At 39.2% G+C, this 24,177-nt stretch overlaps 1 protein-coding gene and 1 long non-coding RNA gene across 8 annotated transcripts in view; one reads left to right on the top strand and one right to left on the bottom strand.

Annotated features, from left to right (window-relative positions):
• GRM1 (glutamate metabotropic receptor 1) overlaps positions 1 to 24,177 on the bottom strand; it is a 186,549-nt gene that overhangs the window by 22,489 nt on the left and 139,883 nt on the right. For 6 of the 7 annotated variants that reach the window (XM_080587285.1, XM_080587289.1, XM_080587288.1 and 3 more), the window contains 4 exons: positions 22,248 to 22,494; positions 16,377 to 16,545; positions 14,664 to 14,790; positions 8,547 to 9,477 (listed from right to left, as the gene is read on the bottom strand). In XM_080587285.1, coding sequence (XP_080443411.1) covers positions 8,547 to 9,477; positions 14,664 to 14,790; positions 16,377 to 16,545; positions 22,248 to 22,494 — 1,474 coding nt within the window. Of the gene's footprint in view, positions 1 to 7,566; positions 8,339 to 8,546; positions 9,478 to 14,663; positions 14,791 to 16,376; positions 16,546 to 22,247; positions 22,495 to 24,177 lie in introns of those variants that run through there. The other variant, XM_080587286.1, reaches the window with a different exon arrangement.
• On the top strand, positions 11,472 to 22,391 carry LOC308193073. The gene is made up of 3 exons (XR_013949359.1): positions 11,472 to 11,543; positions 17,263 to 17,362; positions 22,255 to 22,391. It is a non-coding gene; the product is annotated as an uncharacterized lncRNA (long non-coding RNA).

The raw sequence follows: 24,177 nt of genomic DNA, 5'->3' as shown, positions 1-24,177 counted from the left end.
TATCTTTTTTCTTTTTTTTTTTTTCCCCTTAGTATGTGCTTATGGGAATTAGAGTCTGATATATGTAACACAAGGAAATATCTAGGGTTTTATGTACTTACCAGGATGCAACCTTCAACACCAATTTATTTATCTGATGCTCTGAACAGGAGAATATTCTTTCCTTATTATTCTCACAGAGAGAATTCTAACCAAAATGATGTGAGATTATGGTGCTAAACAGATAAACAGCATTTGCTTATACCTACAAGTGAAGGCAATTGTTTGTATCACTCACTGTTGAGTTAGTGCATTTTTACAGCATCCAAACTGGATTGTTATGACTGCATTTCAGAATAAAAATACAATAAATAATACATACAAGCACAAAAATACAAGGAAATGTAATAAGTGATCCAGTCAAGCAAGAAATTAAATTACAAGTGATGTTCCTATTCCTGTGTTTTATGCCAAAAAAGATGCTAGTCTCCCTCAGGCTTTCTGCAGTAGTGTGTTTGCTCCCTTTACACCAGGAAGCAGAGAAAGTGGTACATAGCTGTAAAGCTCCCCTCTGATATAATTGTGCACCTATGCATCATTGTGTTTGGGTACTAAAATTCATTATACAAGGCTGTCTGGTGCTACAGAAGTGCCCATAAGTAAAACAACGTTTTATGATTCAGCATTTTGAGTGCAGCAAAATGAGACGAGCTGTAAAGTGAAATTCTCCACAACTCCTTTGGTAAGAACCAGGTTGTATTCAGAGACCGTTCCTCAGGTCTATCTCCTGCCAAAAGCCCCTGGGAGAACAGAGTAGTGAATATCCATGAAAAAAAAGTGGCAAAGCTGCCTGGGACAAGGACTTCTGAGAAAAGGAGGAAATCACAGAAAATCTTACACAACAGTTCTTTCACCTGAGGGGACTGCCCAAATGAAATATAGTTCTGACTGGTGACGAAGAAGCATAAGGCTGGATGCGAGCCTGGAGTACAGGTTCTGTGCCCCGTACAATGAATAGTATATCTTGGGTTTTGTCTGAGGTTGGGCAGAGCGGGGAGGCTATCCTCACTGCCCTTACCGGGAGGCCACTAAAGAGCCTTACCATTTTTATATTTCTCTTAAATATAGTCTTGGCTAGCGTTTGCTTGATCACAGAAGTAAACCCAGAGGAATAAGCCTAGATCATCAGAACTCTTGTGCTGCATTGCATGTAAGCTTGTACTTAAAGACAACTGTCCCAATAGTATTGGATATCTGGTCCTGCCCCCTCTCCTCAGCTTGTCTTAGGAGTGACTTGTAATTGGTTATACATGTGTTGGGATGTTCTTTAGCTGGGATAACTTGCAAGGAAAACTTACAGTGACTTACTCAGCCTCCTCCTTATTTGTCATTAGAAGGAAAAGGTAAATTCTCTATCTTCATACTGGCTATATTACATACATATAAGCAGATACATAGCTTGATATATAATTTGGTATACACATTTGCCATATCTGATTTATAAATAAATATGATTTTTAGTATTTATTTAAATCACTAGGAAAAAAAAGTAAGTGTGGAAGATACATCTCTGACTTATTTATCACCAATTTTATGTTTTTTTCAGATGCTTGGAATAGAACTACATCATGTCTATTAAAGCAAATGCAAATTCAAGCTGCATAGCACAATATTAGCTATAACTACATAGCTCAAATTTAATGAACAATGAACAATGTTGCAGCAAGTCTAGAAAAGATTACTATTGGATTATTAAGTTTCAAATTTCCTTATTCTGTGTTTCTTTCCAATTCTTTCACATCAATTGTAAGAGACCCTTGGAAATAGTTAACTGTCTTCTGGGATTTTTAAATATTCACTTAAATCAATACACTGACAAGGACTGAACAGCTTGACTGAGTTTGTTGAATTTTCTTATTTGAAATTCACATCACATACAGGAGAGAACAGGGTAAGGGCTGCTACCTGTCACAGTGCTGTGTGTCCACAAAATCATTAATGGTTTAATCCTAGTAAATAGCCCAGCAAAGCCAGCAAACATACCAACTGCTGAGAGAGAGAGGTTTGGCATTAAAAACCTTCAATTATACCTGTGAGCATGCAGGATGCTTTCCCAAAAAGGCACTGCGACCTCAGAAAAGGGAGAAGGACTCAACTGCAGAAGAATCTAGATGGCCACTGGGGAGGGCTGCAGTGAGCACAGTGATGGGTATAAGCTGGACTGCAGTGGGTGCTGCCTGCCTTCCCCGTGACAACTGTGGCACCAGGGAACCAGACCAGAGCTACCACATCTGCATCGGCGCTGCGAAGGAAGTGGACTGCTCTGTGATATGACCTGGATGGGATGCAGGAGCCCTGTGGACACGGTGCCCTATGTCCTGATGGGGAGACAGGGGCCATGCAGCCACATGCATGCTGCCACGGAGCAGCCCTGCACCAAAAACTGGGCCTGTACTTCACAGGTTTATTGCTAGATTACTGGGGAGATCAACCATACAATGATAAATAAATCATTTAAACAAGCTACCTAACCTGTCCTGTATGATTTTTTCCCATCTTTTTTTTTTTTCTTCTCCTTTTAATCTCCGTATTATTTCCCACTTGCAGGAGCTTACGGCCTCTGCTGTTTCAAAACTCTTTCATAATCTGCCTTACTCCTCTGGGTAAACCTTAGCAGGATGGCTGTGCAGACACAGCATATTTAAAGACTTTCTTGTAAGTGCCTTGGAGTATAGTGTATTCCAAGGTCTGTAATGGTCAAAAAAAGGGCTGTTGTATTGTGCATGCAATACTACCACAGTATATGGAAAGTTTACCCACTGCATACTGCATCAATTCAATTCTCTAAACTGCAAAAGAAGCTGGCCTACCATTTCCTTTTAGATTCAGTGATTGTCTCTGTACTGATCAGCTGTACGATAAGAAGGTAAAATTACAACATACAGTAATTTGTACAACAAATATTTAAAGATAACTCTTACAGGCTAGGAGTTGCAATTTAGGACCAAAGAATAAACTCTGTATTGTAGACATCTCAGATTGGGCTCACGTCCTAAAGTGCAGGAGTCTAGAAATATATTATTTTTTGTAGGAGAAGGTACAATGGTTATTATCAGTCCTCCTTGCACTTCCCACTAAATCCTTATTTCAGATCGTTTGATGCATTTCAACCAGACAGAGTGAAATTCTTTGTACAGCTGTGCCAAGTTGAGATTGTTTTTATTTGATTTCACACATTTTAGCCTGCAGAGGTCAGAACAAAAGTCATTGTTTTCCTTACATTAAAAGTTTTTTCATCTTCTGTTCACACTTCTCTCTGTGATTCTGCTACCCCTTAGCTTCCATAATACCCTTCTTAAAGATAGCGTATTGGCTGCATGGAGTAGAGACTTGAGAATGAGAAAAGGGAATACTCCCAGGCATCTCCTCCTGTGATGAGGTGCTCCACTTGGATCAAGTGAGAAGCTGTGAAAGATCTGCATGTGTATGACTGCAACTGAACATGCTGAACATTTACTCTCTGTTTCTGGAAGCTCCAACTCTTGCCATGCTGCACAGTGCAGTTGCCTCCTCCCACCACCATAAAAACAGTGAAACAAAATGTCCTACCTTCTGGCCATACTTATGCTAAGATTCCCCTCACTGCTTGTCTGTGGGAGGCTTTGAAACGGAAGGAGCTGAAGAGCCCAAAAGCCTTTTTGGACTGTGAGTCGTCAAGTGAAATGCGTCCCAGAAAAACGTGGCATGTCAGCACGGCTTGCTCAAGATGAAATGGCAACTCAGCAAGTCAGTTTAAAGAGAAGGGGTAACTTAAGAATACCTGGAGAAAATTTTATAACTTGCAAGACAAAAAAGCAGTTGGTTTCTAAGTCCTGGTAAGGGAGCACACATGAGTTACTAGAGGTAGCTGAGAAACATGATTCCCAGCTAAAGTTCCCAGTACACACAAGAAAGGATGAAGAACAGAACAGGCTCATGTATAGAAAGCCAGAGACAATGTACGAGGAGATGCTGGGTTACCCAACCCTTTTTATTGGAATAAAATACAGCCACTTTGAAAGACTTTTGGTCCAAGTGACTGCCTGGACACTGCTTAGAGATGCCTGTGTGAGCAGACTAGAGGCATGGACAGCCAAAACAAGTCAAAAGGATAAATAAAAAGTATGTGCTTAGAAATATTTTAAAACAACCATTCATTTCTCAGTGCAGGCAGCTGGAGTAAAAATAACTGAATGCAAGTGTATTAAAATTAGACAAGGGTATACAGGTGGCTCGGGCACTAATGTGGAGTCCTGGCCACACAGTGAGTCTTGCTAGTTCCCTTCCCATCACCTCATATTTTGCCACACAACTTATGCTGACAGCTAAATCCTTGCTTATTCTGATTCAAAATGTACTAAAATGGTTTCCAGACCTGGGCTCTCAACCAAAAATTTAAAATAATTTATATTTGAGGACTGAGGCAGTAGCTCAGCATCACCACAAAAATGGCAGCTAATTACTCAAAGGTGCACAAAGAACTTAACTCCTGTGTCCTCCTCAGCAATCCTCCTCCACTGATCCTTTCTTGTGCAGCCCACAAGAAGTCTCGGGTCTTGCTGTGTGTCTCAAGCTCCATATGAAGTGCAGGTGTGGACTACAGAAAAGCCATGCAAGAGACCCAGCTCCAACCTCCTGTACGCTGAGCAGGGTCCATTTGAATCAGTGGCTGGAGAAGGCTGGAGAAGGCCTCAAGATCAGTATCTTCAATATCACTGGCTACTTTTTTCTGCATGTAGCCCAGAAAGGAGCACTGCTTCCTTGGGGAGATATGTCATAGGCTGGAAGCAATTATGGTGAGGATGGAGGGAGCACACAACAGAGTGAGAGCCACACCAGGCAGGGCTGCATCCCACCTCAGCCCTCCCTCCTTTATACCTGCCCTTGGTATCTTACAGGCACTTTCTCAGAGTGCTACTCTTCAAGCTGATTGACCCTCATAGGCCAAAGTAACATTCATGGTCAAGTACTAGGCTAATGATCACAGCAAGACCCATACCAGAAAGTTCCAATCTCACAGGTGGGAAAAAAAAAAAAAAAAAGATTAAAAAGGCTCTACTAAAAATGCTGTAACAGCCACGATCTTATAATGCCACCAAGCAGCACACTCTAACAATAACAGCCCCCCCACAGCTTCAATAAATGTAGCAGAGATCACTGTCTCGATCTCTCCTGATGGAGCTGTTCCATTTTTTATAAATATTTAAATATTCATTTGACAAGAGGAAGAGACTGACAATATCTCAGTACTGAAGACATTCACAAGGGATCTCTCAGACCCAGATTTGAGTTGTCTCACAGAATAATACAGGGTATTTCTCTAGGGTTTGCATCAGGATTTTTTTCCTCTTTTCCAGGACACACTGCTGCTCAAGAACAGAGAGAAGGGGGAGACTTGCCCTGGAGCGATGTGTTGTCCAGCTATAGGACATCAACCTGGGATGTGAAGGAGATGTTCTTAACCTAAGTGAATATCTTAGCTATTGTCCTACTGGCTATTGGGGTAAAGATCCCTTACACCCTACCAACTCCTTCATCCCTGCATAGGGAAAAAAAAGTCATCCTGGCCCGGAGAGGATCTTTCCCATCAAAATCCAATTCTATGAAACATTTTGAGAGGCCAGAATTTTCTGATGGGAAACATACCCTACTGGAAAGTTCCCAGCCAGCTCTATTTAAAACAGTGCTGTCTATAATCACTCACAGTTCAACTCAGCCAAGTAAGAGAGAGTTCACACCTTCATGATTGCACACAGAATCTTTGGAGTGCCACAGATCAGTAAAAGCAGCACGCTTTGTTATTTTTGTAAAGACCAATGTTACTGAACAATTTATTTTCATTGAAATTGTGTTGGTAGTTCAGCTGGGACATCCATTTTTCAAGTTGACCTCTGTATCAGCACAAGATGTAGCTGAAGGTTTTCTATTGACTAATAGATCCTATGTTAATGGACTTCCCTAGTTAATTCTTCTGCTCTACTTTACAAAGGAGAAAGGAAGAGCAGGTTGGCTGGCTCTGCTTCTAAAGCTAGTAGTTAAACTAACAGCATAACATTGGAGGTTGGTCTTTTAACAAGGTTTATATAAGTTTGATTTGCCCTTGTAAATCTAAACTAGTTTCCTCTGTTAAAGTTAACTCAATTTAACTCTATATCTGCACGCTAATTTAATTTAAATGGATGCCACTTTTCTGTTTAGAGGAAGGAATTGGAATTTACTGGATTAGCAGAAGAGAGGTTCAATGCAGACAGGAAGAGAAGGATGAAAATTGAAAAGTAGTAAAAGAAAAGCAATCTAGCAAGAGAAAGAGGAGATGACAAGAAAATTGAAAGTTTGTGGAAAACAGCTGGAAAACAGATCCTTTGAGTGAAACTGATAGCCATTTACAGGGAGGGACATGTGGCTATAGGGACAGAAAATTACAGTATCAAGAAACATCACCACAGTCAGAGATCTGACTTATTGAAGGAAAACTGGAATATAAATCCCAAGTTTCAATGGGAAAAGAAAAACATTGAAAATCAGTCTGGAGGCCGTTTCTGTTGGCATTAAGCATATTTCAGTTCTTTCAAGCCTTTTTTTAGGAAGGACCTGAACACACATTTTAGTTAGCTGGGTGTTTGCAAAGCTCCAGTGAATTCTACCCTTTCCTTCTTGGTTTCCTCAGTGGCTCCCAGTTCTGTGCCTGTCAGCACATTGTCCTTAGAAGCTTTGCAACAGACTCTGTTAGGAGATAAAATATCCTCCCAAACCCTAAAATGACCTTTTGTACTTCTTTGTGCCCGTGTATGGAGAGGTGTGCTGTCCTTCCTCATAAGCAAGCCTAGTATACCCCTACCTCTGTGTTGGTTTAGGTGAGGAACATAGCAGTAACTGTGCAGGAGGTTTAGATCAGAGATTGACATTTTGCTTTGTAAAATAGCTGGCTGCTTGACCTGAGACAAAAGAGCAAAATTCATAGTAACTAGGTTTTGAGTTTTCAGTTGAGAAGAGTACCTTAAAACTCTGTGTTGGCTTTCTGGCTCCATTCCACTCACTGATGCTCAACAGAGGCACAGAAATGCTTACAAAAAATTATGCATCAAAGAATTTGATAAAAAGCTCAGGAAAGCTCTATTGTTTTATTGAAGTGACAATGCTGAGGGCGAAGCTGTTTTCTCAAGAAGAAGAAATATTTTCTTATATTGTGAACTCTATTCTAAATTTACTATATTTAGATATTTTTAAGCACATTTTTTTGTTGTTTTGTGTTGTTTTGTTTTGTGTTTTTTTTTCTTGTTTGTTTGTTTGTTTGTTTGTTTCGGGAAGGTAAAAGAACAGTGAGGACTCCATGGCACATTGAGTTGCATATTTGGGTTATTTATGTTTCCATTCACTTTTTTTCCAACCGCTTTTCTAGTAACAAAATAAACTGTACTGAAGTAGCATAAAGGAAAAATTAATTACAGCATCAATTCTGTATGGTATTACCTTCATCCTTATCCTTTCCATCTCCAGGACATATGAAAACAGTTCTTATGCAAACTGAATGAAAACCAATTCTCGAGTGACTCAGAGAAACCTACAGATCCTAAAGAGATGGAAATTAACCGAATTTTAATTCTGTCAGGAAACTCACTGATTCTTCATTATTTTGATAAGTTTTTTTAAATTGTGACAAAAAAAAATCTAAGCTCATGTCTAGCCCCATGGTGCTTCTTTAAAGATTAAGAAGCAATAAGATAATAAAGATTGCAAACATTCTGACAGCTGCTCAGAGGGAGATGATGTTTGAAGTTCTCTCTCCCCCTCTGCTGCAGCTGGCTTGTGTTTATTCTTTAACAAGGAGAATAACAGGCTCAACTGATGTGGATGTAAGCTCGTGTTCACCTTCAGTTGACCTCTACAACTTTTCACACCAACACTGGTTTTGGGAACATGGACAAGTTCACACTGCTGATGATTAGGAGACTTGTTCATAATTCTGAATATTAAATAGAGCACAGGCATAGTATGAAGGGTGCTTTTGGATGACAATCATGAGGACTGTAACAAAACACTACCTTACAAACTAATGTTCAAACCCCAGCTTTCACACACAGATCCCAGTGGTCTCAGACAAGTACATGTGATTTACAACCACTCAGACACAGATTTCTGCTCCCCTTTCCCAAAAGGCTACATTTATACTTCAGTTTGGAGAGTAATGCAGAGCATCTGCTCATAGGGGTTTGTGACCCCTGTCGTATGGAGAGAGATGGGAGAAGATGGAATTGGAACTTGGTTACTCCGCCACTGCCTGAGCCACCCCAGTGGTAGAGGGGGTTGTGAACAGGGCTGCCTTTAGAGCAGGAGAGAAAATGAGAAGCAACATGTCAACATCCATCCGAGATTTATATCTAAAGGATCATTTCTACCTTTTCTGCTACATGTGAGATGAAAAAACTTTACATACCTTACTATTCAGCAAACTATGGTCAACCAAGAGAGGACGGCAAAAAGAGGGACATAAAATACGGACAGATCTGTACCTGCAGTCAATCACTTACTTTGGATTTCCAGCCCCTGGTTTCTTTCTCCGGAATATGTTGAGGAAAGTGTTGGACTTGCAAGGTGCCTTGCCATCCCCGACATGCATACGCACCACATCTGAGGTGGTGAAGGCACTGCGGACATTCCTCTCGGGCTTGGCTATGATGATGTACATCTTAGGAGTGAACATGCACCCCAGGGCCACTGTCACACTCAGGCTCACTGCGAAACAAGTGGTGATGATCTTGTAGTTGCTCCCAAAATAGATAGGCACAAAGGCCAGCCAGATGATACAAGTGGTGTACATGGTGAATGCAATGTACTTGGCCTCATTGAAATTGGCAGGCACATTACGAGTCTTGAAGGCATAGTATGTGCAGCTCATGATGAGGAGCCCATTGTAGCCCACAGGAGCCACAACTCCTAGGTTGCTGGTGTTGCAGATAAGGTAAACTTCCTTAATACTGGGGTAGGAGAGGATGGGCATGGGGGGCTCCAGGATGATCAGCGTGACCACCAGTGTCAGCTGCACACTGATCAAAATGGAGGCAATGACCACTTGGGCCCACGCACTCATGAAACGTGGCTTGCGGGTACAGATCTTCTTTTTGCTGCCTGCCAGGATGCGTGCAATGCGGTTGGTTTTGGTCACAAGGGCAGAATAACACATGGCAGAGGAGAGACCCACCAGAAGGCGCTGGAGGTAGCAGGATGTCGTGGTGGGTTTAGCTATAAGGGTGAAAGGGCAGACGTAACCCAGAAAGATGCCAGCAAGGATTATGTAGCAGAGCTCCCGACTGGAAGATTTGACAACAGGGGTGTCCCTGTAGAGCACAAAGATAAGGGTGACAAACATGGTGACCAGGATCCCCAGGCAGGAAAAGACCACAGCCACAATAGACTCTATATTGCTCCACTGGAGGTACTTTACAGGGATGGGTTCACAGCCTGCAGTGTATAGAAAAGAAACAGAGTGTTAGAAAAGTATCTGCTTGAAGAAAGAACTTTTTTTTTTTTTCTGGCTACCAATATAATCTAAATATTAGCTTATGCCTATGTGCCATGGATTATTAAAACCATTTTATAAATGACTGAATAGCAGCATGGAAAGCTTTAGAATAAATATGTTCAAAAACATAGCCATCAATTTTGGGTGACCCAAACATTTGCTTATGATGCTATAAAGGGAAATGAGATTTAGAAAATATCTTCTAATTCATGTTGGAAGGACTGCTGACAAGCCCAGCACATCAAAGGCACAACCCAACACCATCACTTCATTTCAGCATGGATGGGATTATTTCAAATCACAATGGCAGCTTTTTAACCTCCTCAGACTAATTTATTTTAATCTGCATCAAAACAAGAATAAAAACCCACTACATTTTTCTGAGGGTGATTTTATACAGAAAACAGAGTATTTGGATATCTTTTACAGGCAGAAAAATCATAAATCCAAAGTCATAACAGGACTGCAACATGGATACCATACCTTCTCATTATATTTCTGCTTTTTTTTTTCCCTTAACATTACCTTATTTTCACTTTTTCAAACTCTCTGCTCCTTGTTTTTCATCTACACTCCTTTCATCAGCTCCACTAAATAATGTAATTCATTTCTTATGGAAAAGTCAAACCCACAAAACCTCTCTGCCTTCAGAAAATAAATGGAAAAGGACTCCTTTACGACTAGTACAGATGTGCGAGTATAGGTATCAGTTTAAATGGTGTTTAACTGTCAGAGCTCTCTTCCACACCACTCACCCCACAAAGGAGTCTGTGCTGGAGATATAATATCATCAATGAATATTACATAGCAAATAAAATCCTTTATGTTAATGGGATGTTAAGGTTGGGAAGCTGAGCTACTCAGAACTTTCATTCTGGCATTTCCTGATTTCTGTTCTTGACTTAGCAGTGTTAACATGCTTTTTACGTGTTTATGGGTATTTTCTGAGGTTTAAAATAAAACCGTAATGAACAAGAGATCAGTACCTCCATGAGCCATTGGCAGAGCTGGGGCTGTCAGGCCACCAAACTAAAGGTGGTGCTAGTTACCTTGCAAGAGAAACATTTTTTAACTCGGTTTTATTGCTGAATCTTAGCAAGTGTCCCGATATTGTGATGAGCAAAAGTCATGCTCAGCCTTTTCCTCTTCAATATGGAGTATATCTTCAGAAATCATCCTGTATGAGCTAAGAGCTTCTGAGGCCCAGAATTCTGCTCAGTCTAAATGTATCTTCCACATGTTGAAAAAAAATTACCAATTAATACTTATACCAAAATGTAAAGTCCTCCCTTCTAAATACAGAATAAGTAAGCAGAGGTATGGATCAGGGCTGAGCAAACAGAGTTTTGCTGTAACCTCATTGTGAGAAAGAAAAAAATTGTGTTTTTTCTGTTGAAATTAAAAAAAAAAAAAAAAAGAGTAAGCCTGAGGCAAAGTCCTGACATGGAAAATTTCTGCACGAACTTTTAATGTCTTCCAATGTCATATGAACTGAAAGAATGCCTTATAATTCTGTACTCCTTTTATCTAAGAGTGCCAGGCTGACTTAACTACAGGTAACACTATCACCTGTAACATCAAAAACAACAGGAATGATAGTGTGTGCATCTGGATATCTTATTTTATAAAGGAAAGGGATTCTCTTTTGCTCAAAAAGATCTGTTCAAGACTCAGATGGGTGAGGAAAAACTGTTCTTCCAATCAGTATTTTTCTGGTGAAATGTAATTAAGGAAAAGCTTTTTATTAGAAGTAGGAGCCTCTGGCCATTAGCTGCAGCAGCCCTGAGCAGGAATTAGCTATTATTTTCATTTAATAGTGGACTAACAGTCAGAAGCTACTGTTCTTTGATTAATACATGCAGAGGTCTTTTCTTAAACCAGAAGACAGTCTGTGGTTGCTGGGAGGCTTAAGTTTCAATGTGTACTTTAAGCTTAGCAACATAAGCCATACTCATATTATTCTACCTTAACACGTTTGGAGACTTAGCCCTGATTCAGCATGTAGGTAAGTCTATTGATTGCTTTAAGCTTATCCTGTGCAAGGTTTTAGAAACATGTTTTGTTATATCAGTGCAATTCCTGTGCATTGTCAAGCCCCAAGAGCCACATATGCTACAAACATTGCAAAAAACAGCCTGCACTGCTTATATCAGCAAACAGTTGTTGGTTGTCAGCATCTGTGAAGGTGGGTCATTTCCCAGCTAGGAGACAGTAGGCTCAGGAAGCTTGTCAAGACAGGGGGAGGATAGTCAGGAAACAGTGTACTTACAAATTGCATACATGAAATAAATAATAATAATAGCAATGATGATTTTAAAAGAGAGAGAATCAGTGGCAAAAACTTAAGTTACAAGTTTCTAGTAAAAAGCTGTTTGTTAGTTTTCATCTTCTATTGTCCCTGCAATTTAACCATGAATCATTTCCCAGAGCAGAAGACTAATCAATTTTTCTTTATTAAATTTTATTTTTAAATTATGTTCATACTGCAAGGCCAATAAGACACTCCAAGATATTTTCTGAGGTCATTAACACATCCCAGGTAGCTGATGGCCCCAAACCTTTGTAATTCGTTTCATAATAGCTCTATAAAACTTCCTCTCTTATCTTGTTTTATTGCTTGTTCAAGACGGAGAAAAGTGGGTTTACTAGCTTGACATTCATTGCTCTTATACAATTTCTGTTACTATAAAAGATCTCTCTTCTTCTTTGCACAAGACCTTAAGATACTAGTTTTAGTGACAATTTGTCAGGTCAGTCTAAATGTACAGTTTACATCATTTATGGAGAGAAATTTCTTTCTGCCTGCTGACTCCACCTCGCTGAATGCATATTTAGTGGATGTAATCTAAAAAATATTTTATATTTAAAACTAAAATTTAAATCTCTGCAAAGGATTGCTGAGCAGCAGAGACTGATTTCAAATGGAGAAAATGAACATCTCAAAAAGCACGTCTTAGGAAATGGGTTAGTATGCAATCCATGTTTCTTAAAAGGACTAAGGATTTTAAAACCTCCATCTGTGATGGAAAATACGACTAAAACTGCATACATGTTTAGCATTTATGATTTAAGGTAAAGGGAAAAACAATCTGGAATGTGAGATGTTAACGTCTGTGTCTAGATGCTGCAGTGACTGGCAGGGTATGAATACAACACACAAAACCAAATTATAAAAACATATTTGATGGGGGAAATGCTGGCAAGAAAAGAGATTTTCATACTAAATAGTACCAATAGTGACTCCAGCAAAGCCCAAAAGTCAGAGTTTGTGTAGCTCAATTTCCCTTTCTGTAACCCTGATATAAGGGTTAAAAAAGAATCTTTCTCCTCGATTAGAAGGAATGAAGAATCTGTGCAGAAACAGACTGCCATTTTGATGTTCTCTAGGAAATCAGTCGATGGCTATGCTGTCATTTGACTGATGCCACTGTGATTTTAGAACAGCAGCAGCCCAGTCTCCTTGCTGAGAAGAAACACAAATCAGCAGGTCACTTACTGATTTCATTAAAAGTTAATAGATTGCAACATGCCCCTGAGATTTTTTCCAGCACTCATGCTTTCTTCAACTCCTTTCGGCAGTGCCTGTCATTTTGACATGCCCCCTTTCGAGCTATTTTGGGCAGCTGGTAGCACTGAACCATATTCGCTCAAGTGCACATTGATCTCTCACTATGTTCTTGTTCTGCCTTATTGATTGAAAAGAAGTCCTAGTTTTCTTCCCTGAATAGTAGATACAAACAATTCTGTGAACCTCCAAGAATGTGGTTCTCTGTGGATATCCGCTTTAAAATTAGCAGACTTTGGTATCTCAGAAGGTGGGGGTTGAATCTGAGCTTTTCCAGTGATCAGCACATTTATAAAGGATGCTGTAGATTTTCTAGTGTCTAGAAAAGCAATATGTTTTTCCACAACTGGGGAGCTTGTAGAAGGTTTTTTTTAAAAACTCCTCTTCCTTCAACCCATTTACATGAAACTTAAAGGAACTGAATGACCATTGACATCTCTGTATCCTGATAAATATGTTTGAACTAGGTTTTGTTGCACACCACAGAAAGAGGGAAGGAGACTTTTGGGGTCAGAGGTATGGGGTACAGACACACATCTGTGAACTTGGATAGCTTATTTTCCATTCAAAAAACAAAACAAAACAAAACAAAAAAATGGGTCAAATTTTCCATTTTGTTGTGATTAATAATACACTTATTAGCTGGAAAAGTGGCCAGCTTTCCCTCCCAAAAGAAAACCCCTTAAAATTCACTTGGCTTCAGTGACTAGCTATGTGTTTGGTGCTGCAGGAACATCCAGTTGCCACCCAGTTATATTGAAGGACAATGATGTGATAAGTTGTATAGTTGATCTTCAGCTAGGTAGTGAAATTGTTTCTCTGACTATACTCTGATGAATACTGGCAGCAAAATTTTGCAGATGCAGCATGAGGCAAGGTCTTTCATAGTGATACAAAGCAAACCCCAAGGTCAAGGTGGTGCTTCTCAATGCACTATGTGTATTTTCTTGAGGTAATAGTTACTGTAAAGCCCAGAGCAGGTGTGAGCAGTTGACCTTGGTAGGTAGAAAAGATCAGAAGGATGCCATAGCATACGACTCATTCATATTCACATATTCACAGGGGAGACAAATTCTAATTTTCCCTTTCCAAATTTTCCCTTTCTTCTGCCAGCCTTTTTTAAGATTTTATTGATGTTCCTTTTGCTGGTGGATGTAGAGAGAATGATCTTTATAAAAAAAGGAAATTCTGATAGTTACTTCAAGCCTAGAAATCCCAAACAAAGTATTACTAATTGCAAGATAGAACAAGAGGAAAGACTATCATGTCAAACTGACAAAGATGCACCGAGCTCCTGTGATATTCACTGCTAAAATTGCAGCAAATGCTGCTAAGTTCATTGGTAGTTTTAACAGCTTTATTGATGCTTTTGTTAACTAAAGTGGAGGAACAGACAGAATATGTCATTTCTTCTTGGTACAAATTTCACTGTCTTTATTGTCATGTGTCCTTAAATATGTCCCTTTACTATCTTTGCATGCTATCACCTTACTCTCCACCAGATGCCATTCTCATTGTGCCCTGTCAAATGGGAATGCATTGGGAGGGACACATCCCTACCTGTCAGTTCAGCATTCGGCCACCAGCCAAGCTCACAGGCTTTACAAGTGAATTCATCCTGAACAAATTCATTCTCCTTGCAAGCAGTGCAAATCCAGCAGCAGCTCACTTCTCCTTTCCTGATCACCTGTAATGCAGAACATATCCTCAGTGATGAGCCTCTATAAGAGAACACAGAAGCCCCCACAGCAAACAGGTACCACCTGCATTGTTTAAATGACAGGATTCCTGCATGTGGGACATTGCAAACAAATAGAAAATGTGTCCTGGATTTATATCTAACCCTTTGTATTAAAAATTGTGCTTACAAGTTCAAGGATAATCTCTTAGGACAATTTCATTTTTTATTTATTTATGTTTTTTTTTTTCCTGAGTTAAAAGTGTAAAACCATTTTCCCTTTTGGTACAGTGTCACAGTGTTACATTTTCAATCAAACTTGAGAAGAGGTTTAGTCTGAGAGATGACTCAGGTTGGGACAAAGTCTTTCAGCTCACACTTAATATCTGTTGAATAGTAAAAAGCAGTAAATAAAGTCAAATATTAGAATGAAGACTGATTCATGCATTTACATATATATTTCATAATATTATTTAATATATTTTATATATTATGTATATATTATATATATATACAAGCACGAGCACATAATTTCTAATTTACAATGAAAAAGATTCTTGTCAGAAAGGAAGAATCCAGCCTTCTCTCCAGAATCTTCCTATCCATCTATATGCAGAACTAAGAAAAATACAAAATGTTTGTTTCATTGAATGAGATATGTATATATATTTTTTTGGTTAGCATTTCCTCTGGCATTCTGTGGAAAGAGTCCAATAGACTTCAATGGGAGATGAAGCTGGCATTTTGTATGCATGTTGTTTACATATACACACATACACAAACTGCACAATCTCAAAAACAGAGAAAAGATATTTTGGAGGGCAGTAAATACCAGTACTGTTTCCCCTCCAAGACTGCTGGAGTATGTCACTAAGCCTTTGCCAAATCATCAATCATCTATGGCTCATAGTAGCAATATACGATTTAAAAGCCACAGATATGTTTATTAAATGAAATTAGAAAGGAGAATCTTTTTTAAGGTGATATTCCTGAATCAGCTTCTTGCTATTTTAAACTTACTGCATCCATAGCATTTTGATAGTGGTAGAACATGTCTTTATGTCATCCAGATATGGCAGGTGGAAAAGTACTTGTAGCTTGATACAAGTGCTACTGTTTGGTAAACAGAGAGTGATTTCATTTGTTTTTCCATACCTCCTGTTGTGAACATGAGATATAAATGTGCTTTTTAATTATTTTTTTTCTCACAGGTGCTATTTTTGGAACAAAATACTGGATTCCCATGGGTTACATTATTTTAAGGCCCCTGAGTGAATCCCAGCCACTTACCAGTGTAGGCAATGACTAAGTGAAAATCTTGTTCTTTCTCACATAAGGTGAAATTTAATTCAAATCTTGTCATACTGGAAGATTCTGCATCAATGGCAATTTTAGAAAGTATGGGCCTTTATATGGGATTTTAAGAATAAAATGTTGATCTAGGAGTCTTTCTATAATTTTGGCTTTCCTGCAGAAAAGAAAGTTCTAAGTAACACCCTCTGTTTCCCTTGGCTTGAAAGAAGATTGCTCGGATTTAGTGAAAAAGCACTGCCTGGTTATTCACATTTATACGGAAAAAAGGATCTGATGCAAACCTTAATTTGCCCCTTCAAGCAAGGCTCGCTGCACACTGATCGGACCATCCCACTCTTGTTCATCTGAATCCTGTAGTCGTCGATGTTGAGTACACCCTCGTGCCAAGTTCCGATGAGGACATAGTCATAGCGGTTGGGCTCTATGTATTGCAGGTTCATGATGTCGTACCTGAAAGGGAAAAAATAGAAAGCTAGTCACTGCCCTGCAATATGAAGGATAAAAACTTACTATAGACTAGAGTTTCATGGAATCATCAAATAATGTAAGATCTGCAGTAAATAACAGCTCTGATTGTCATGTAATTACTGATTGACTGCCCTATTTACATAAAACTGTGGGTAAAAAGTTGTGTGTCCAGGAAGGACTGTATACCAAAGAAAGCAAGCTCTGCTAAAGATTCACCTGTACTGTTGTACTGTTTGGATGGTGTGTTTTCCAGCCATTTTTCAGAACCTTTAACATACACTTGGTGCCTACATATAGGTTGCTTGCAGTATTTCTTCTGCTGAGAACCCTGAAGTAATCATCCAGTAGAAATATTTGAACTAACTAAACTGGTGTGCCATAAGTTAACTGTAAGCACTAGTTCGCTATTTTCCTCACCTAACTCAGTGAAACTGTGAGGAAAAGTTAGCAGCCCAGGAACAATATTTACTTCCTTGCCCTAGGCATATAGCACAGAACTTCCCAGGACTAATATAGAAGAACCATAAAACACTGTTACAAAAGCATTCAATTTCCCTACTTCCATCATTGCCCTCCATGTGATGTACCTGATGTGTGCACATCCCTTACTGCTAAGTGTTTGTCTCCTTCTTTTACCTACAGAATGTGGCTTGTGCAAAGCAGTAATTGCAGTAATTAACTGTGGTAATTTCATAATAGGAAATAAGCAAGAATGGGAGAATGAATAGTGGAGAGAGGGAAAAAAAAAAAAAAACACAGAAGAGGATGGATCTACAGGCTGGCCTCCTCAGACAAGAAGGTAGGTAACAGGTATGTGTGGGAGGGCTTTAGAAAAAGAGGGTTGCAAACCAGTAATCAGTATTGGTGCTGAAAATCACAAAGCGTCTTCTGTTTTACAAGCCTGGGAATTAGTTACTACCTTGTTTTTCTCAACTGGATTGTCTCAGTCTCTGGACAAAAAATTCTTTAGCTTATAATGAGTGTTGCTAATCTGTATGCACATTAGGAATGAAAGGTAAGAAAAACATGAGCTGTAAATAAAACCAGGATGCTTGTTTGTGGGCAAAGTGGGAGAAATATCCAATTCTTTCTTTTCCTTTATTGAGGTTCAAACACGCAAAATTTCAACTCTGCAGTTCACAGAGGAAAGGTGCTCAAACTACTCTCTAGATGCCTAGTTTTGGTAATTGAATCTTTGAGATCTCTCTAGTGAAAGATAATTTAATGAAGTGCTTACTTACAACTGTATTTAGATCTCAGTCTTGCCAACGTGCATGCTCAGACGATGTCAGTGCCACTGCATGGCTCCACTGAACCATGCAGGAAAAGGGACTCCTGCCATTGACTTCAATGGAGCTCCAAGCAGGTGCTTAAAAAGCAGCTCTACAGCTCCATGGTTAGCAACTGGGTCTTAACCGAGGAGTTGCTATGGAAAGGGGTAAATTTCAAAGTCACCAGAAAACAATTCCTTCTCATTTCACATCTCATACAAAGGAATAACATAAAAAGTCATTCTTTTTTTCAGCATCATGAAGAGTCAGCATAGCAAGAAGCAGTAACAGCAGGGCACTTTATAATGTAGATTCAACAAACAGGAGTAAAATTGAGCAGGGGTGTACATGCTTCTTGCTAGCAAGCAGAACCTACTTTTTTTTTGGTGTGATGTTGAATTAGACCAATACAAAATCAGTTAAAATGGACTGGAAAATGAATTCAGGAAGGGGAATAAAAGATTACTAAAACTTCATATTCCCTTAATAGAATTTTCTAGCCTACATAGATTGTTTTAATTTTTGCAAAAATATATTATAAGGCACAAAGGGGCATTCATTTAATATCATTCAAGAGCTGGCAAATTCAGGGATATGATTTTATTTTAGGTTGGAAGCCATTCTTATGTTTTCCTATAACACTGTTCCCTTTTCTATCAGTTAACCGTCAAAGAATAAAGTATGCACACTAAAAGATCTTACACAGTCTTGCATATGACAAGATGTAGTACAATACTTGCAGCTTTGATATGCAGCTTGAATTTTAAGTGGAAAAATGTGATCTAACAAATATACTTGGCATGGAGACATGCATAAGTTCTTTATCCTTTCCTTCTTTTCTTAAATGAAAAATTCCATCTTTGAGTAAGGACAAGTTCAGTGCTTCAATAACTCCCTGTCACCATTCCCCCAGGTACACATATACAACTTTAGCAGTTTGGGGCTGTGTCCAAGCTACAAATGATTACCCCAAAATAAGTGAATTTGAGAGCTGTGAAGCTCTAAGAAAGTGAGGACTGTGGAGGCAGCTGGAAGCTACATGCATACAGCAGCATTTTCAGAAGCTATGAAAACATTCTGCACATAAGAAAACAAACCTTTATTTTAATGTAAGGACAAGGTCTCAGGTATATTGGGGAATGCTATGACCAAGTCATTGAGGTCATATGAACAAGTTACTTGTGAGCCAGACCATGAGCCAGCTGGTCACGGACACACACATACCCTGAGGTAAATGCTGGTTAGCCTGAAATAGCTGAAGTTACTTTTCTCCACAGCCATAACATAAAGCTGGCAGTAAGTTCGGTATTCTGGAAGGCAGAATGGTAAACAGGATTGCTGAACCATGTTGGATTGTAACTGGACAAAACAACTACCCATGGAGCTAAACTCCAATAATGAATATTTGCCTCACAGTTCTTTATATACTATATGTGTTTTAAGTCTCTGCACTATGCATTAATAATTTACACAAAGCATTGCAGTAGATGGATTCACCAGATTTGAAGCCAGAACAGCTACTGGGTAGAGTTACATGGGTCTATATCTAAGTTTAGTTAGGGTAAAATGAATAACAATGCTTCTGTTAGCTTGTGAACACAAGCATTTCTCCACACATGCAAGGTCAAGCGTTGGGGCTGGACACTGACAGTTCCTGTCAGTTGTCCCATAGCATTTTATGGTCAGAGGCCTAAGCACATTTTTTGTCCTTGAAGGGTAAGTTTCTTCCTACTAGCCATAAGGTAAAAGTAGGCAGTTACCCTAGAACAGACAAGAACTTGAGATGTTCTGTCCTGAAATACATGGCTGTCCTCTGCCCCTTGCACAGGCCCAAAGAAGGATGTGGTGTGGACTTCTGCATCCCTCACAGCTTCTCCAGCCATTTCTTGGAATTTGGGTGATATGATTAATATTGAGCAAGCAAATGGGATGTACTCTATGAAAGTCAAATGTTGACAAAGCCGTAAGGGATTCAAAACAAAATTTTATGAGTGTCAGCCAAGCATAACTACAGGCATCTCTATCTGATCTACCCACGACAACCATAAACAGGAGGTTATGAGGATCTGTTGCTCAAAGAACCTTACAGATCTTGCAAGTAATTCCTGGCTTTTAAGAAGGAACATTGCCTTATTCCATCTTGTGAAGCTGATTTGTTTACATTATATAGTAACAAAACATTTAAAAACTTTGTACATATTTATGATGCATTCTTTCACTGGCATAGAAAAGCTGACAAACCAAATCTGTCTCTCTCTGCTTTATTTAGGTGTCATATGTGGCGTATAGCTTTTCATTTTGCTGAGGTACAGAAGTTCTTTGGAGTATTGATACTGTGGTGTGGCACATTCACTTACCCACAATGAACTTTACTGTGTGGGACACTAGAAACTCTAGGATGAATCTAGAGTGACATACTGATACATACAGTTCTACATGGGCATAAACTACTGCTGGTGTACAAAGATTGGACCAGCTGTACAGATATAAATGCCACAGACTGATACAAGGATTACAGCATGAATAACAAAAAGATTGTCTGAATTCTCTTGCCCAAACTAATGCTAACTCTCCAGCTGTGAAAATATAAATGAGAACCAAAAAAAAAAAAAAAAGTAAAAAACCTCTACCAAAAATAACTCATCAAATTCTAAATAGGCCAGGAAAGCAAGAGAAATGAACCTTGCTACAGACCAAAATGATAGAAGGGAGAAATTCTATCATCCTGACCTACTCTGGAAAATATCCTGATATAAACCCTTCTATATTTTGAATTCGGGAACTGTTTGTTCTAATTCTGGAATTTATACTGATGAGAGTTGATGGGAGTCTCAGGTTACAAGCTAATGTATAATATGGGATAAAATTGGAAAATTACACCTAAACATCAAACTACATAGCTAAAAACTAGATAAAGCAGCATATGCAAAGCTGGAGCAATGCTTTTATGGAGATAAATAGTGTATATAAAGTTTAAAGATATACTAAACAGTACTTTCTCAGTATTATCTAAACTATATGTACAAATATCTGATTTATACATTTGTGTTAATAAGTGTGTGCAAGAATGTAAGGGAATTGCTTGCCTCTAGTTTCAAAGTCTGACTTAGCTCATTTATACCTTTGACTAAAAAAAATACAGTATGCAGCACTTTATGAGAAACAAGACCAAACTGACCAGGTTTTTTCTTATTTTAAATGTAATGAGCTGATTAAATGTATATACTGTGTTAATATAACAAGAAATGTAAATAGAAAATGGTAAAAAAGTTGGTCAGTTTTGATAACAAAAGATAGCAAGAGGAGTAAGAGTTGCTTTAAGGCCACCGTGTCTTGCAAATACTCTTTGAAGGCATACACCAGGCTGCACACTCTTGTTTATTCCAGAGCACTCTTTGTGCAGTGTTGGCACTCAGATGCATTTATGCAATAAGCCCAAAGATGGAGTGAGAGAGTCTTTTATAACACTTTAATAACTCAGTAGCAAAACTAACTTAAATGAAGTAACCCCTGAGTAGGATTCAGTTAATAATGAATCATGTACACCAGCAGCTGAATTAAATTTATTTAAAACAAATAAATAAATTCATCTGGGAGATGCCTCACTTAAAAGAATTGGACAGAGTCCACAGACCTAAATGAAGAGGAAAAGATTTATCAGCTGTCTCCCTTAAGAGAAACAAAGGTGATGTCTAAGTCCACAAAATTGCTGTCTCTCTCATTGCTTGGGTACATATTGTGTCTGCTAGGGAGGGGTAGACAGCAGCAGCTAACAAAGCTGGAATTTACTGGACCCCAAATGAGTGAAACCCAGTACCTTCTGGCAAACACTATTACTTATCCTGTTCTATTCTGACCTATCTTTGAACTCTGGGACAGCTGAGCTTATCTGAAGCAAGATAAGGAAAGCACACAGGAGTTCAGCAAGCAAGACTAAATACTGTCTGGCACAGATGCACGGCTGTCTCCTGGGGCACTTGGAGTAGCTGAGATCCAGTTGGAAAAGGATGTGCGCTACAGCCCTACCTTCAAAACCTCAGCAAGCAAATGCTTTGTTAAATTCCAAGCAATTGCATTAGGCCTTTTACGTAATAAAGCCCTGGTGGTGAGCCCCAGTGCTAGCTTAGACACCAAAAGTCTGTGAGATACATGGTCCGTCCTCTCCCAAAACACTAGAAATGTTACAGGGTTTATTATAACTCCTGTGTCAGTACAAGCTGTAGCTACCAATGCATCATGTGTTACCAGTGTTATTTCTACCTGCTAGTAAGACTAACCTAGATAACTCTGTTTCTGTCTCACACTATGCATGCTTTTAGCAAAGCAGCCAGAGAAATCTCCATCACCAAATCCAGGAACACTGCCCCCTTCCCAACATCTGGTACAATTAGTTGAGATAAAAAATCTCTTTACCTTCCAGGGGCATCTCCCTTTTCATCAAACCAAACTTCTTCTCCAGAAACACCGATGAATGTGGACTTCAGGAGAAACTCCAACAGCTTGCTGCCGTCGATTGGCTTCATAGCATCACACAGCCCAACGTGTCCAGGACAAAGGGAATGATGCATATTTTGGAGTCCATGAGCCATGGCATATATAGCATTGATGACAAATCCCATTTTACTGTCCTGAACATAGTTTTCTTCTAGGCTCTCATTGCCTGTTTGTAAAAAAAAAAAAAAAAAGAAAAGTTATAAACAAAAAAGGAATATGAAATAACAGAAAATACGGAAAAAGCAGTGAGAAGTAAAAAAAAAAAAAGTTTTCTTTTTCTCTTATAAAGTTTTACATATTTAAGAAACATAAACAAGGTGCCATCAAGGAATTAAAACAATAATTAAAAAATGAAATAAAGTGAAATTGGCTCTTTAGAAAACCCCATTTTAATCAAATTGTCAGCTTTAATTTGTTCATTCTGGAACTTTTGCTTGTCATTCCACAATGTTATTTATGGATAAAAGGGTTAAACAGCCCAGCATCAGAACAACACATTTAATCTAGTACAATTTTTATAAGCAATTTGCCTAAAGTTTGATTTTTTGTCACATTTGAAGACTATTTTTGAAATCTCATTTTTTGGGGGGCAAAGATAGTAATGCCTGTTTCAGTGTAAATAAGCAAACAGTGTAAATCAGCAACACTTCTCAAGTTATCAGAAATAATCATGGTAGATAAAAGTAGTAGTAGGCGCACCAATTTGGGATTACTAGAGAGCCATACAAAGCTGGTCACACTAAGAGACATTTTATGTAACTGTGGCTTAGAAGATCCAGCCTGGGCTGGCATTGAAGTCTCTGTCCATTGATCAGGAACAATGTGGCAGTGAAGGCTTTCCCCTTTTAGCCCCGATCTGCTGACGTTCAGGCCCTGCCAGAGGGTGCCGTTTGTGGCTGCATTCCAAGCCAGGGCCCGCCAAGACCGGGCCATCCCCCAGTTTCCTGTCACAAGCTGCTGGACGCTGCCAGTGCCAACCCCGAGTCACAGAGGACCCAAACCGCATGGGTCCTGAGGGCGTAAGAAACCTCCCTGTTTTGTTTCCTTTCCCCTGAGTCATCCTATTTCAATATGCTCAAAACTGCAAGATGCTGTCATCTGTAGGCCTCCCACGTTACGCAGTGTTAACAGGCGTTTGCAACCCAGTCTCTGGTACTTTGTCTAAGTAACACCTTGTCTGCGCTAGGAAAGTAGGATGTGTGAGAGACTAGGTGTTAACTGACACTTCTCAAAGCCAGGTTGGAGAAGGTAGCTGTCATTTTCATATGAAGAAAAGAGGAAAAACTACAAGTTCACTGAAACTTTCAAGTTAAAAACCAGCTCCTTCTCCCAGTGCAGATATTGTATGGCTTTCAAAGCAGGTAATCAAGACAAACCTTACATTCATCCTTGGGAAAGACTCAGATTTGGGAGGCCTTCTCCATTTGTTTGCCCTACAACTCAGAAACATCACCTGGGGATTAGCACAGATTCCGAAGAAAGGGATTTCTAGGTTTTGTTCTCTGGGTTTCCCTTGCACAGGACATTGGTTGCAACTGGGCAAGGAAGTCTTGCTTCAGTAGCTATTTTCCAGATGAGCAGAGCATAGCAAGCAGTTGTGATGGTGAAGAAAGAAAGCATTGTGAAAATACACATAATCTGACTGACTGGGTTTGTATGTTCCTCACACTGAGATGCACTCGCTGCCAGCACCACCAAACAAGGAGCAGCCAGATAAATATTTCCCAGAGGCAACATATCTGCCACTTTCCTTGCAGGAAAAGATTCGTAACTCCCTTCAAATCACATCCCATTCAGATCCATGTTATAAAATACAGTGAGAATAGAAACCTTATATGTACACCGACAG

This window comes from Anser brachyrhynchus (assembly GCF_964034855.1).
Source record: "Anser brachyrhynchus genome assembly, chromosome: 3".
Taxonomy (NCBI): domain Eukaryota; kingdom Metazoa; phylum Chordata; class Aves; order Anseriformes; family Anatidae; genus Anser; species Anser brachyrhynchus.
The sequence above is the reverse complement of the archived record's forward strand: the minus strand, read 5'-3'. Positions and strand labels throughout refer to the sequence as shown.